The 14,213-nt window shown below is 42.5% G+C and overlaps 4 protein-coding genes across 8 annotated transcripts in view; 1 reads left to right on the top strand and 3 right to left on the bottom strand.

The window, feature by feature from the left end:
• Nucleotides 1–639: 639 nt before the first annotated feature.
• Nucleotides 640–4,223, bottom strand: ppa1a (inorganic pyrophosphatase 1a). Of its 2 annotated transcripts, none has more exons than XR_013289131.1 (11): nt 3,885–4,223; nt 3,749–3,813; nt 3,119–3,172; nt 2,918–3,037; nt 2,770–2,856; nt 1,937–2,063; nt 1,748–1,870; nt 1,570–1,655; nt 1,418–1,487; nt 1,115–1,154; nt 640–1,030 (listed from the first exon to the last, which is right to left on the bottom strand). XR_013289131.1 is itself a non-coding variant. In XM_077550135.1 (11 exons), exons 1-11 carry the CDS (start codon nt 3,943–3,945, stop codon nt 1,002–1,004), a joined length of 867 nt encoding a protein of 288 aa, XP_077406261.1. In that variant the 5' UTR covers nt 3,946–4,223; the 3' UTR covers nt 640–1,001. The 2 variants fall into 2 exon arrangements, 1 of the variants encoding a protein (XP_077406261.1); XM_077550135.1 differs by having other exon boundaries at nt 1,743–1,870.
• Nucleotides 4,224–4,715: 492 nt separating this feature from the next.
• Nucleotides 4,716–7,598, bottom strand: lrrc20 (leucine rich repeat containing 20). 3 transcript variants are annotated; one of them, XM_077550136.1, is made up of 5 exons: nt 7,434–7,598; nt 5,856–5,937; nt 5,532–5,681; nt 5,284–5,451; nt 4,716–5,124 (listed from the first exon to the last, which is right to left on the bottom strand). In XM_077550136.1, the coding sequence occupies exons 2-5, from the start codon at nt 5,923–5,925 to the stop codon at nt 4,988–4,990; spliced, it is 525 nt and encodes a 174-aa protein (XP_077406262.1). In that variant the 5' UTR covers nt 5,926–5,937; nt 7,434–7,598; the 3' UTR covers nt 4,716–4,987. The 3 variants fall into 3 exon arrangements, with proteins under 3 accessions (XP_077406262.1, XP_077406264.1, XP_077406263.1); XM_077550138.1 differs by lacking the exon at nt 7,434–7,598 and adding an exon at nt 7,089–7,165; XM_077550137.1 differs by lacking the exon at nt 7,434–7,598 and adding an exon at nt 6,728–6,950.
• The window catches only part of pald1a (phosphatase domain containing paladin 1a), a 36,969-nt gene continuing 29,101 nt past the window's right edge, over nt 6,346–14,213 (top strand). Inside the window, exons 1-2 of one of the 2 annotated variants that reach the window (XM_077550129.1) lie at nt 6,347–6,524; nt 12,435–12,623. The gene's annotated coding sequence lies outside the window, so the exon portion shown is untranslated. Of the gene's footprint in view, nt 6,525–12,434; nt 12,624–14,213 lie in introns of both variants that reach the window. The other variant, XM_077550131.1, reaches the window with a different exon arrangement.
• On the bottom strand, nt 7,931–11,957 carry ndr2 (nodal-related 2). Its single transcript, XM_077550132.1, has 3 exons — nt 11,414–11,957; nt 8,651–9,390; nt 7,931–8,215 (listed from the first exon to the last, which is right to left on the bottom strand). Exons 1-3 carry the CDS (start codon nt 11,676–11,678, stop codon nt 8,063–8,065), a joined length of 1,158 nt encoding a protein of 385 aa, XP_077406258.1. The 5' UTR covers nt 11,679–11,957; the 3' UTR covers nt 7,931–8,062.

The following is a 14,213-nucleotide window of genomic DNA, read 5'->3' as shown; positions in this document are numbered from 1 at the left end:
TATATTTATATATATATATTTTTATTTATATATATATTTTTATTTATATATATATATATATATATATATATATATATATATATAAATAAAAATATATATATATTAAAAATTACAAATTGGGGGGGTATATTCTAATGTAAGAGAAATATTTTATAAATCAAATTGAATGTCCCTTGAATTCCTTTTTTTTTTTATGGGTGGGAAAAAAATAAAAATGAAATTAGCGGGACTACAGAATATTTTTTACTTGTGAAGATTAAAAAATGAATTTCCCTTCATTAATATAATTAAGTAAAGTACCAATAATCATGCAATTAAAAAAATTGTATAAAATGAATTATGAGATTAAAACGATGAAAATTAAATGGTTGTAAAAATGTAATTCCTTTTGACAGTGGATGAAAGCCAATCTATTGAATTCAAGTACATGGGGGGAATTTTATTGACAGTAAAATGTAAAAAAAAAAAAAAATGTTTTTAAAAAAAAATGAAATGTTTCTTATATTGTGCTCAGTGAACGATGTTGGAGATGCAACCGAAAAGGCAACGACGCGTCTCAGCTGATGCAATCATGAGTGCAACATTTGCAACGCGCTTTTTGCTCAACTTTGCATTTCGACCCAAGCAAGCCAACTGACGCGCAGAAAAACATTTTTAATGCAAGCGTTTGAACATCACACGAGACCTTTGAAGTTGAGCTCATTTGCATAAACGCAGTCCGTCCTTCATTAACATGCATTCATGCTAACTACCGTACAAGTAGCCGAAGGCTAATATAGATATTTGAAAAACAGTAAACAAAAGTGTTTATACTTCCCACTAATGACAGATTGAATTGACTTTTTATTCACACATTAATTTATTAGTAATAGTACAACACTCCCATTTATTGATCAAAAATGACACGTGATTTTGTGTCATTTTTATTTTTGTGACGAGCATGAAGTGCGTGCAGGAATGTCCGTCCACAAAAGGAAATTGATTTCCCCTCCATGGTTTCTTTACTTTTCGTAGTAGAACCATTTGTCAACTGAAAGAAAATAACAATAAAAACGGAGAACGTTATTTTGTCCGAAAGTAACAAGAGAAAGCGGACATTGCACGTGATCCATACCTGAAGTGGGAACGAGCTCTGCAGATCCAAAAGCACAAGCCTGCAAAAACATATGAGAAAATGTAGCCAATGTGTTTATGTTAACGAGAGTATGGAAACTCAGGGTTGGGGGGGAATAAAAATAAATACAATAAATTTAAAAAAAAAATGTAATCACCTGACACCCCCAGTATAAATATTCAAAATCGTAACATTTTGTGCACAATTTGGACATTTTCACTGAAGGGTGCAAGCCCATCACAATTCTCACTTATGGACACTTTTTTTTTTTTTTTTTTTTTTTTAAATTCTGATCTGACTTACCGAATCAACCACGGCGGCGGCATCTTCAGCGGAGCAACAAAACGGACTCTCGGAGACGCTCGTGTTCATGCTGATAAAAAAAAAAACATTGGTCGTAAATTGCTCGTTTTTAGACCAATTTTGTGACAAACTGACGCCGTGCGCAAACTCACCAGTTCAAGTCGCCAGCCTCCGTCTTTTGAGCCATGAGCGCTTTCCAGAACTGGTGGGTGCTCTTCACCGTCTCGATGGCAAAGTCCTGCAACACGCCACAAACGGATCCATTTTCATATTCATCCGCAGCCACTAAATGCCGATTTGTTTTCGTGCACGGAATTTGCTTTACTCGACCCTTGAAGTGGCCGTCGAAGGCAAACTGGTTTTCGGCCTTCCCGTCGGGGACTTTGTAGCGCTTGAACCAGTCCAGCGTGGCCTCCAAGTAGCCTGGCTTGAGTCGTGCCACGTCGTCCATGTCTGCGGGGAGAGCCAAATGTAGCCAGCGGTCGCTCGAAGGCTGGACCCCGACGGCTCGGACCTTACCGTTAAAGCGTTGGGCCTCGGGGTCGTCCGCGTTGATGACGACGACCTTCCAGTCGGTTTCGCCCTCGTCGATGAGCGCCAGCGTGCCCAGAACCTTCACTCGGATCACTTCACCTGCGGCGCACACCTGAGCGAGGGACGCACCTTTGACAGCTATTATCGTTGACGTGAGCGAAGATTTGCTGGCAATTACTTTCGCCTCCACCACAATTCCAAGTCATTACATTTTTGTTCATTTTTGCAACATTCAATAACTGAGCTTTGCTGGTCAGTCATAGAAAAGCAAGTTTAATTAGCTCATTTTTCAATTGTACAATTTGTAATACATTTTTGATTAGCCATTTTTTTATGTAACACAGAACTTCAAATGTTTATTTTCTATTCTATTATTGACTATAAATCAACACCTTACATAGAGATTAATGAACAAAATATAATAAGCAATTTTAGGGGGAAAAATATATTTTTTAATACCTTTTTTTTTTTTGCTCATTTATTTAATATAATTTACTCAACTATTAAATAAAATAATGTTTTTATATGTGTACAGTGTGTAAATGTTCAAAATCAATAATATGAAATAAATTATTTGGACAAATACATAAAAAGGGATTATTATGTTAAAAATAAGAAAAAGCTAAACATTTTAATCGACAAATTAAAAAAAATTTGCAAAATTAATCCATCAAATATTTTAAAACTTAAAAATAAATCAAATAGTATTGATTGTATTAACTAATTATTTAATTCTAATTCAATTGTAGAAATCACAATGGGGGGGGCTGATATTGCCTACAAAAAAAAAGTGTCTCTTGCGGGGGGGAACTTTGTACCTTGTCCCCAATGTCGCATATGTCGATGGGGTCGTTGTCCCCGCAGCAGCCCGTGTCGCCATCCTGGTGGTGAGGGTCCTCCCATGTCTGTCCAAAGACAGGACACTCCTTTTTTTTCCTGAACTCCTGAACTATTTAGCGAACGTACCTGTGGGATGGCGCCGTAGTTCCAGATGTAACCTTTATGCGGGAAGACGTTAGCCACGTAGCGAAGCTTCCCGTTCTTCACGTCCTGTTTAAGAGGGTTGAGAGCGTCTTTGGTGGCGATCTGAAAAAAAACCCAAAAAACTAAATGTTGTCATTGATGGCGTTAACGTGATAGAAGATGAACAAAGATAATGTACACGACCTCCATCTTTGCGTTGGTCCACCTCGGAACCTCCACAACGGCGTGAAAAATGTTCTGCCAGAAAAGTATCACAAATGAAAAAACAATTTTGTCCTTGCGCCAGTATTTAGACCGTAGGTGTCAAACTCGGGTCCTGGAGGGCCGCAGTCCTGCCGCTTTTGGAGGTTTCCCTCTTCCAACACAAGCTGATTCCAATCAGCAGGATCGTTACCAGGCTCATGCAGAGCTTGCTGATGAGTTGAGCTGTGTTGGAGAAGGGAAACATCCAAAGCCTGCAGGACTCTGGCCCTCCAGGACCGGAGTTTGACACCTATGATTTAGATCGACTTTATGCCACCAAATTGATCTGCTTTTGCTGATTCTGTATATGAAAATGGAGCTTTTTAGAAAAAATTTTTTTTTTAGGGGTGTCAAAATGAGTGCGTTCATTTTGAGTTAAAGAAAAAAAAATATTTTATTGTGCATTTAGAACAAATCTAAAAATAGTGATTAATCGTGAGTTAACCACTGAAGTCATGCGATTAATGACGATGAAACATTTTAATCGCCTGACACCTATTTTTGTTTTATTGGCGTTAAATGCCAAAATGCCTCATTTGAACCTGAACAGGGTAAACGAGGGACACTCACCTGAGCTTCATCTGCATAGACGGGTATGTCGTGGAAGGGAGAGATATATTGGCCCTCTGCGTTCTCTGTGCAAAGCAGAGGTTATTTTTTCAAGCGGGGAAAAATCCACGCAGTGGCAGCTGATGTCAAATCTTACTAAAAAAGATCCTGTAGTCGTGCGAGTTGGGTCGGCCTCTCTCCTCGGTGCTGAAGCTCATGGCGCTGACCTCTCTGGCGATTTGTGCTTCTTCCACTAATCAAGTGGAGACGCCCGCCCGCCCCGCCAGCCCCGCCGGCGTAAGCCGACGTCACCTGACAGCAGGCTAACACGTGACGGCAAACATGTTGAAGAAAATGAAGAGAAAGCAGCACGCCGGACTTCCACGATGCAACCTCGTGAGCGGCAGGGCAACGTCAAGGGCCGCTTAGTTGAATATTTGGATGTTATTTGGGTGCCACGGGGCCCTTGAGGCCCTTCCAGGCAGAAACAGATGGCGCTTACTTGAAATGCGTGAGCTGTAAACCAATTAAGAGGCCGGATTAGCTGACTTGTTGTCGTCTGGGGAGTTTTGCTGCAGCCGTTTGATAACGGATTTACACATTTCTTTATTTCTTTAAAGTTTGGTTTCATTATTTTGGGCTGTTTGCAAATGTCCACATTGCAGAGTTCAATATGTGATTTTAGAAAAATGTCATATTGTTATATTGGGTTGTTACTCCACTCCAGAGTGGTAAAGAATTTATGATGTCATTGGCAGTTGTTTATTTTATTTTATATATACAAATCATAGGGAATATGTGATTTGTGTTTAGGATATAAAACTGTGAAACAAAAAATTCTAAAAACAATGTCAATTGAAATAACCTGTAGAAGGGATGGATGCATTTCATTTTCATTTATTATAAACAGACAAACCTTGTGTAGTCATTTCCATGAGAGTCCAAACCAGTTTTAAGTTCATAAAGTGACAAATAACAATTAGTCAAGTGGAGGGAAAACGTATCTTTATTAACCCAAAAGTAATAAATGAGTCATTGAAAATATGCCAGCCAAGTGTTTTTTCTTCTTCATTAAGTCTATATGAAAAAAATCCAAAAGTGTTGAATGGAGGACGATGTTTCTCATCTGCCACCGTATGCACTCTTCGAGTCCAAAGGATCCTCGTTTCCAAGCAGACTCAAGTGTGAAAGGAAGTTTTTTTCTTTTTTCTTTAAAGGCACGCGGCATGAGGTGCGAACATGACAACAGCCCGCCGTCGTTCACAAGTCCTTTTGCGCTAAAATGTCAAAGTTGCGCGGCGACTTGAGAGCAGATTGCGTGTTTGCATCCAGAGGGTTGGACAGCACGTTGAGCCACGTGAGTGCCGGCATGGCCGACAACTTGTCCAGCGGGATTTCTGGGCAGGGTTCAAAGCAAGAAAAGTTCAAGAAAAAGACCAAAGAATCGCCACTCATGCTATTTGTTAGCCTGCCTATGGCAATTCCCATGATGTGTTAGCATTCAGCTAGCAGACTCAGAGGCACAAAATCCGCAAGGTGTCATTCCTTGTCATTACCGGTGATGTCGTTCCCCTCCAGGTCGATCCGCTCCAACGTGGCCATTTGCGTGAGCTTCTCGGGGAACGTCGAGAAGTTGTTGTTGGCCAAGTTGATGCTGGTCAGGTGCCTCATTTCTTCCAACGAGTCGGGCAGTTTGCTAAGAACGTTTCCGTGCAGGTCCAGCTCTAAAAAAAATAATAATAATAATTTTTTTAATCAATCAAGGGAGATGCTTCTCAGTCACTTTTGACTGTGAATTGCGCACCTCTGAGTTGAGTGAAGGTGGAAAAGAATTTGCTACTAATGGCCTTCATCTCATTATCCGCCAGGGTGATGACCCGGATGTTCTCCGACACGCTACTGAGAACCTTGAAAACGCCGTCTGGGAATGAGATGAGCTTGCAGTTGGATAAGTCTGCGGGGATGAAGTGAAAGAGTTGCCAAAAAATGGAGTTAAGTACAGCACTGCCTTCTGTTATGAGTTGAATTTGTTCTGTGACCATGCTCAGAACTCAAGTCACTCGTATCGCAAGTCAACTTTGGCAACACAAAGCAAAAAAAAAAAATACAAATGAAAAAAATCACTTACCCAGGTGATCTCTTCCTTCCTCCACGGTTGCATTGATTCTCCGGGCCACGTTAACCACCGCCTCTGCCATTTTGTGATACGTCTATGGCAATCCACGTTCACAGAAATATTTTCAGAAAATATTATCAATAACATACATCAGCAAATTTCATTTTTTCTCTGATATAGAAGTATCTAAATTGTTCCCAATTGTTGTCATTCAAAAGTAATAGTCGTTTATAAGAAAAAAAAATTACAAAGCAATATTTTTCACACTTTTAACGCCAAAATGTATTTACCATTATGTGTCCCAAATTAAATTGTGTGATTTGGAACGGATTTTCTGAAGATTATAATCACATTTATGTAAATGTTGGATTTTTCTTCTATTCCTTATCATGCCTAATACCTAACGCAAATTCATCTGAGTGTCCTAAAAGCAAAAAAAATAATTCTTGTGTGTGTTTGTTTGAGTCCCTTCCCGGAAGTGGGTGCCCCAAAACGGAAGTGTATTTTCCTAATGGCCGAGAGGGGGAGCCAACACTGTTTGAGTTAAAAATGGAGCGTGTGTGCCACTGCTGAATAATTTGTAATAAAAAAAATAGCACGACGCAATGTGTGCCCACTAAACATGTATCGTCGTTTAACGTAACGAGTTAAAAAAAAAATTCAAGGTGGCTTTTAATCAAGGTAAGACCGTACTTGACTGAATTCAACTGCAATGACACATGATAGTGGCAAATGAAATACTGCACATTGCCGTGGAAATGAGCTCTTGGCAGTTGCATTAGATGGCGCTCATTTAACACCATGTTGAGGTACATAACAGTAGCATATTGTAAACATGTCACGTGTATTTGTAGTTAAAAATGACTGAGGAGAGATAAACTTACCCCTGGCTACCAAGTTCCGGAAGTTAGCTGGCGCATTTGACAAATTTGGCTTGCGGTATTTTTAGCTCAGCCGAAAGTCCAAATCAACCGAACGCTCACCGGATGGCGAGAAAAACTGAATTGACAACGTAGTAAACTATACTAGCCTGATAATGTCATTTGGAAGCTAGGCTACTAGAAAAACAACAAAAGCCGGCATGTAGAAAAAAAGGCTTATCGTGAGCGACAAAACTGCGCAAGTGAATTGCAGAAATATGTTTGGGCGTGTGTTTGTGTGTTGTGTTTGACTACCGAGACGTTGTAACTTGTAACCAGTATTTAAAAAAAAAACGAAGTAAAAACTATTCATACAATAACTCACCAACGTCAACGTGGGCCCGACTCCGTTTTTAGTTTGCGAGCGTCACAACTACGCAGAATAATGGCAGCCGGTGCACATCTATTTCATATGCGAAAATATAACATTTGTTATGTTTTTATACAAGGCAACTCGAGCAAGACCCTTTCACACCAAAAAAAAATCTTTTTTTGAGTCTCCTTGCCTCTGTCGTCATCTCTTGGGTGTCAAAATATAGTATAGGTTGGTTACCACAAAGTCGTTTACATTTGTAAAACTGCATCATAGTGTAATTATTTTATATATTTTTGTGTTTTTTAAAGACAATTAATTTGATTGTATTTACTACTTGAGTTCAATTCATCCTACCTGTCAGGGCTGGTCCTCTTCTCAAAGTTACTTGAGCCTACTTGCTTTAGGTGTGACCCCCATGGTACATTTCTGGTTAGTCAGTGAAATGTATTCAAAAGGCAACCTGGCCAGTAGTTCTGTATTCTCTCAACCGTACAGCATTTGCTAGAATTTCCTCAACAATACTTTTGTTTGGAGACTCATTGTGCATAGCCTGAACACTCACTAGAAAAGTCGACCTTGTTCACTCCTTTGTGTTGTGACGTCACACGCACTAAATTCAGGGTTAGGAGTTGGCAATAGCTCAATTGTTCTCATCGTCATCATTTCCACGTCATTTTACCAAAGCAGAACAATAGAGAAATGAGGGTAAATGTCTTGAATGACCATTTTTAGCCTTCAATAAGCAGACAACAAACACATTTTTGTTATTGTTTTCAGTTCCGCTACGCAGTCGTCATTGTCAGTCACAGCAAAATGAAGGTGACCCACGGGACAGCATCTTTGCAAAAATATACATAAATATGGCCGTTTTTTAATACAGTATTCACAATAAATATACATTAATTCACAAATCATACAGTGCATGGTGAAAGAAAAAGAGCCCCCATTTCCGCTTCTAAGTGTCTTTTTTTGTGTGCCTGCGCTCACTGGCAGCCGCACTCGTCCACCATCATGTCCTCATGATGCCGCAGGAGCATCTCGCCGTTCTCGTAGTAGAGCATGCTCAGGGGGCTCATCTTGGTGGGAGCGCAGCACGGCGAGGCCACTCGGTCGGGGTGGTAATGTTTGAGTAAACTCTGCGGGGGCAAAGAGAGAGAGAGCGAGAGAGGGCACCAGGCAGGCAGGCATCAGTGATGGGGAAATAGATTGAAATGGATACAGATTAGTTATGCTACCAAGGGCCTGACAGATGAATTGTTTGGCCAATATTAGCCCTTTTCAAATGAATCATTGGCCACAGTTTGCTGTTTCAATGCCGATATATTCTTTGTTGTGAAACAGTAAATGCCGTTCAGTGTTGGGAGTCACTCAGAATGATGCCCTTGCACCATTTGTCCACTAGATGGAGCTATGATTCAACTCAATCCAATAAGCATATTTCCTCAGATCACGTGGTTCTAATGAATTGAGTATGATGTTTGATTTTTACGGTCAGATTTGCTTTTCGCTGTCATTATGGAGAACATTTTTGAATTGTCATTGCCAAACTGAAGGAAGAACGTGCCGCTTACCTGCATGTAAGCGTGATTGTTCGGATTGAGGTGGGCGCCCAAGGGTCCCGGGCAGGATCCCTCACAGCGATAAGCGTTGTACCTTTTGGGGAAAATGATCCAAGACCCCCAGCCGATGTGATGAAAATCCACGTGCAGGTCCACCCTGCGGCACATGGACTCGTCAGCCACCCATCCGGACGCCCGGGGGGCCCCGCTCGTCAGTTCACTGTGACCCCGCTTGCTCCTGCGCCTCTTGGGGGGCCAGCGCGTGGGCCTCTTCATCTCGGCCGGGCTCAAGAACTTGGATCGCTCGGCCGTGTGCAGCAAGCTGGCCTTGGCTTTGGGATTGCGATCCGAGCCGGTGTGCGAGAAGATGACCAGCAGGGCTTGCTCGCCCGCCGGGCCCAGCTCGGGGATCGCCGCCTCGACCTTCGTCCTCGCCCGTTTGCGCCGGACCCTGAGCGGGGATTTGTCCCGTAGCCAGGCGAGGAGCGGGCCCGTCATGTTGAAGACCCTCCAGCTGTGGGAGGAGGAGATCAGGGAGGACGGGCCCAGGATCCCCACCGGCTGCGGCTCTTGGCGGCAGATGTCTGAGGCCGGGTGACACTCGGGGCCGTGCTGGTGGTACACGGCCACCGACGCGTTGGGGGCGCTCGGGGGCAGCCGGATCCTCAACTCGGCCGCCTGGATCTGCTTGTCGCGCAGCAGGCCGTGGAGGTCGAATGTAGCCGCCCAGTACCCGTGACGGTGCGACAGCCCTGGTGGACAACCAGACACAAAACAGAAAGTCAAGAAAGGTGTCGGTCCAAAGGAAAGAAAGATCGAAAGGAAGGAAGCTGTTTTGTGTTCAGACAGCCGTATCTAGGATTCAAATATTGCTTTGGCCGCATTTTGGTGCCCAAAAAACTATTAACTGAGGTGTAGGAGCTTCATTCATCAAAAACTCATTTGCTCCCAAAGACGCATATATACGTTTTTTTGTTTTTTTTGTTAATGCTATTGCATACAGAAGACTTTGATGCAGCCTCTAAACTGAAGAGTATGCATGAAGTAATGGTAGTTATTACAAAAACGGCCAGCAGGTGGCAGCAGAGTATAAGAGATCAAACAGGGCCATGTTGCAAAAACGCTCTTTTCCTCACTGTTTTAAACAAGATTTGTGAATAATGATGTAACTTAGCTATATTCTAATGCTAATTGCTGCAAAACGGAAACTGATAGAAATATACTTTGTTTCCTGATGAAAGAAGAAACTTTCATCTTTCTTTTGGTAGGTTTCATGTCTTTATAGCAACAGAACACAATATTCTGTGTAATGAATCATTTGGGTTGCTTTGCACTTTTTTCTGTGTTGTTTGAGGGATTATAAGTTCAATTCCTATGGTTTGTCTTTTACGTTATGCACGTTTGTTTTTAGCCTGATGCAAGAAACGTATTTCATTGGAAAGTCGCTGGGTTCTATCAACAAAGCTGTGGCAAATTGAAGTCCTCATCATCGTTGAGGGTTTTCCCACATACAAGTTGACCAGATCATTAATAGAAGAAATGAGGGAATCTCTTGATTGGCATTTGTGCCGATAAAAGCAGCATGAAATAATTGCTAAATCATTTTGATGTCTTTACTGTTATTAATTGAATCGTATGAAAACGACCCATATCAAATGTTAGCTACATTTCCAAGTTACAATCTAATTATGTGAATATCCATACTAATAAAAGTGAATATACACTTGTTAATTGCATTCAGAAACAAAGACTTCAATGTATATTGCTTTTCTACAGATGTTTTGAGTTAAAAATAAATAGTAATTTGATTAAATATTTACTCCCCTCTGCAAATTGGCCTATTGCATGTTTTTTTTTTTTTACCTTCACTTAACCAGGTAAAAATGTTTGCGACCTAATTCTAATTTACAAACGTGTTTGAAGTTCAATATTTCCGAAATAAATATAATACTAACTAACCAAACATGGATAATATAATGAATAATACAACTGAATAAACTGGAAATGGCTCAATGCTGTCTATTAATGTCGCGATGATGACGTCATGCACACTTAAGTGGCTTTTAACCTGCCGTTTTTATGATCGCTACAATTTAGCTGCATACGAACGAATACGTTAGGGTGTGAGGTTGGGGCCACCAGGGATGCAAATTTGGTAATTGGGGAGGTGGGGGGGGGGTGATATTAGTATTCAGGTGTGGTTCAAATGAATGTAAAAGATTAAAGAGCATCTTCAAGATGACCATTGTGCATCACATGATCAACGTAATCCACTCAAAGCAAACAACTCCGAAACTGGCACGAACGCAGGACATTTCCATCTCGGCGAGTCGGCCTTGTTGTGCATTTCCTCCTCGGCCGAACAAATAGCTACAAACTCTTGACACCTAAAAGCGAAATGGGAGCCGGGGCCGAGGTAACAAATCCCCCTGCGCCTCTAATCTAATCAGGACAAGTGTGAAGAGGCAGAAAGGAAAAAAAAAAAGAAGAACTAAGGGAACTTGTGTAGTAGAGATTTGAGCAGGAGGGGGCGCGTCTGGCGGGATGCTCAATCAACAACAAGCATTTAAGGGAGAAAGAGAGAGAGAAGAGTTGGAGCGAGAGAGGTTTGCTTTGAGAATTAGACCGGCTGATCCTCACCCCGAGTGGGATGTGGATTGCAGCCCCTCTGCTCGTCTGACCCCCCCCCTTTCCCCCTCCTAACTTAGCACCCTCTCCCTGCAGGAATGTCATCCAAAATGTCTCAAAAGTAACGTGGAAAAGTAGTTGGAGTACCTTTGGCCAACAAACTGCGCACCGTGTCCGCTCGCCTCTCCGCGTTTTGCTCGCTCGCGTCCGACGCGTTGCTCTTGAAATGGCGGTAGAGGTGCACCATGTAGGTGGGCAGGTGGTGCCCGCTTCCTCCGCGGTCCCGCAGCAGGCCGTGCAGCCGAGCTCCGTCGCGGACGTGCTGCAGGTGGACTGCCCGGGTTCGCTGGCCTTGATGCAGGAGGAGGAGGAGGAGGACCGGCAGCAGCAGGGAGGCCCTCAATGAGCGCATGGCGACCCCCGAGAGCAATAACAACAATTTTGACCCACATCTCCAGGGGTGACTTATATACCCTTAGACGACCCCCCCCCCCCCTCTTCCTCCCCACGCGGCACGGAACCCCTTCACCTCCTCCTCCACTCCTTTCATGTTCCACAAGTAGCTGAGAACATTAAAGGAAGTTGACATGCGTCCCCAAGCCGTGTTACCTGACAGCTCATCAGCCATTCAGCTGCTAATCAGCGCGCCTGGGTGAGATGGCGTGCGTGCGTGCGTGCGTGTTTACAAGCGGCCACCCCGGGCACCACCACCCGGCGACCGAGAACGTGGGCAAAACTTTGAGCTCATTATAATAGAAATAAAATAAATCAATAATCTGTAGGAATCAGTTCTCATATTTTATTACCTAATCATTTAATTATAAATACTGTATTTAGTTGTTAAATTTAACTTGTATGCAAAATTGTTTATTGTAGCATACTAACACTTTTGGCTTTTATTGACCACAAACACATTTAGTTAAGGTCAAATAATGCATAGTAAATTTATCTCTTTTTGAGTGTTATCTTATTTGCCACTATATCGATATGTAAGTGACACCATGAGTTTGTGTGTGTGAGTGTGTCTTTTAGCATTACAAAACCAGTTTAATTCCAAAAAGTAAATTTTCGGTTGAAAAAAAACAAAACATTAATATTCTGCTTTTTGTCTCCTGCTTTTAACCTCGTTTTTTTGCGCATGCGCAATGCGACTTCATTCTCCCCGTAGAAGCTCCTGTTTTTTCCCTCCGGGTCCACCTCCTCGTCAATTTCCCCGAGAAAGAAGAAGGAAGAAAAAAAAAATCAATGGGTGATCTGTCGTGACGGGGAAAACGGCATCCACCGGCTCCATCCCGTCGCATTCGGCCAGCAAACGGCTCGTTTTGTGACCTTTTTCGTCGCCCCGCGAGCTGCAATGGTGAGTTCGCCTTTTGCTCAAAGTTTTGGGGGAGCATTCCCCCCCCCCTCGGGGAGTCTGGCACTAGCTCGCTCCTTCTCCTTCATCTCTTTCTTTTTCGCTAGGAGGATGCTAACTTTAGCTTCTGCCGGCTAACTCGTGTTGCTTGGAATGGAACCGTTCACGTTCACAAAAACAAAACAATACAGAGCGTTTTCTTGATGCAAAAGTGCGGTTAAAGGCGAAAGGGGGGGCACAGGGGCACCCGTGTGTTTTTTTTTCCCTCTCCAACTCCAACCCCCAATCCTTTGGGAGGAAGACAGCGCTGGAAAAATGACAGACCACTGCAAAATTAGTACTTTTCTGAGTTTGCTAGCATGATTCCAAATATTTTGCCATTTGGAGATGGAGGTGTTACAGCAGTTAAAAATCCAAATATATAAGACAACAGTTATTTTTGCCTATAAGCGAAGTGCGCATTACGTTTGCGCATGCGTGGAAAAAAACGGAGATTAAAGTGGTGACAGTCTTTGCGTAACTGTACACCTTAAAGCTTGCAAGTCAACCCCCCCGAAGTCAGTAAACCACGTGATGCGTGTTTAAAATAGATTCAATAAAAAACTGCAACTTTCCAGCGGTTGAAATGTTACAAATCAGAGGTCATTCCATTGGATCCAATTCATTTTCAATGACCGTATGGTAGTTTAGCCTACCCACAATGCACCACGCCGCTACCCATAATGCACCGTGCCGTCGAGATGCACACTTTGCTTCTTCTCCTGGTGTGAATGGCTCCGATTGGTCAATCGTCAGAGCAAGAAATTAGAATTCTCGGGCTGCCGTGAATCGGCTATTTTTACCATGATTTACTAAGTCATTGATTAATGGCGTTGAGATCAAAATGGTGGTCTGCTGGGCATGACGTCAAATCGCACGATGCTCTTTCATGTGTTGCGCTGGGATTCGTTTGTGTACGTATCACTTTTGCTCATCTCCCCCGGGGAGGGGCGGGGCTTAATGACAGAAACCGTCTGCTCAAACTGCAATTAATCAAGCCTGGGAGTGCCAAACTACCCCCCAATGATTTCATAGTGGATGATTAAGCTTTCCATTCAGATAGATACTTCATTCACTCATTGATCGCCGTGAAGATATTGATCATGTTGATAAAGCCAGCAATCCCCCACATACACACACACACAAAAAAGAAAAAGAGAAAAATGAATGCAATCAGCAATGAGCTGCGATGTTTGTGTACACTGAGGCTGCTTCTATCTATGCCAGCGATTGGAAAAAATAATTCAGTGCTCTGCCACTAGAGGGCAGACGGTACAAACTGTATGTGCGTCCACCTTTTGTGACATTTTTGTTTTGTCATGTCAAATATGTGCCTTGGCTTCATAAAAGACGCTATCATCATATTTAGAGGGCAGAATTAGACATTGAAGTGAAAATAGTTTGAATCTTCTTGATGGCAAATTTCAGCTATGAAGGCAAGAGGTCGGAATCCGTCGCACAATCGTGGAATGTTTGGCAGAATGGTTCGATTTGATTGATTTCAACATGCGGCCTCTGGCCAAATAGTTGTCGCTCCTGCTTCCTGTTCTGAGA

This window comes from Vanacampus margaritifer, chromosome 18 (assembly GCF_051991255.1).
Source record: "Vanacampus margaritifer isolate UIUO_Vmar chromosome 18, RoL_Vmar_1.0, whole genome shotgun sequence".
Taxonomy (NCBI): domain Eukaryota; kingdom Metazoa; phylum Chordata; class Actinopteri; order Syngnathiformes; family Syngnathidae; genus Vanacampus; species Vanacampus margaritifer.
The sequence above is the reverse complement of the archived record's forward strand: the minus strand, read 5'-3'. Positions and strand labels throughout refer to the sequence as shown.

Coding starts and splice junctions, on each gene's coding strand:
- lrrc20 (XM_077550136.1), bottom strand. CDS start 5,925: ATGGCAGAGGCGGTGGTTAACGTGGCCCGGAGAATCAATGCAACCGTG. Junction 5,452..5,531: donor CACCTTCACTCAACTCAGAG/GTGCGCAATTCA, acceptor TATTTTTTTTAG/AGCTGGACCTGCACGGAAAC. Junction 5,125..5,283: donor GGAGGGGAACGACATCACCG/GTAATGACAAGG, acceptor AACCCTGCCCAG/AAATCCCGCTGGACAAGTTG.
- ppa1a (XM_077550135.1), bottom strand. CDS start 3,945: ATGAGCTTCAGCACCGAGGAGAGAGGCCGACCCAACTCGCACGACTAC. Junction 3,173..3,748: donor TCTATGCAGATGAAGCTCAG/GTGAGTGTCCCT, acceptor CTTTTCTGGCAG/AACATTTTTCACGCCGTTGT. Junction 2,857..2,917: donor ACTACGGCGCCATCCCACAG/GTACGTTCGCTA, acceptor GTCTTTGGACAG/ACATGGGAGGACCCTCACCA.
- ndr2 (XM_077550132.1), bottom strand. CDS start 11,678: ATGCGCTCATTGAGGGCCTCCCTGCTGCTGCCGGTCCTCCTCCTCCTC. Junction 9,391..11,413: donor GCGCAGTTTGTTGGCCAAAG/GTACTCCAACTA, acceptor GTTGTCCACCAG/GGCTGTCGCACCGTCACGGG. Junction 8,216..8,650: donor ACAATCACGCTTACATGCAG/GTAAGCGGCACG, acceptor TTGCCCCCGCAG/AGTTTACTCAAACATTACCA.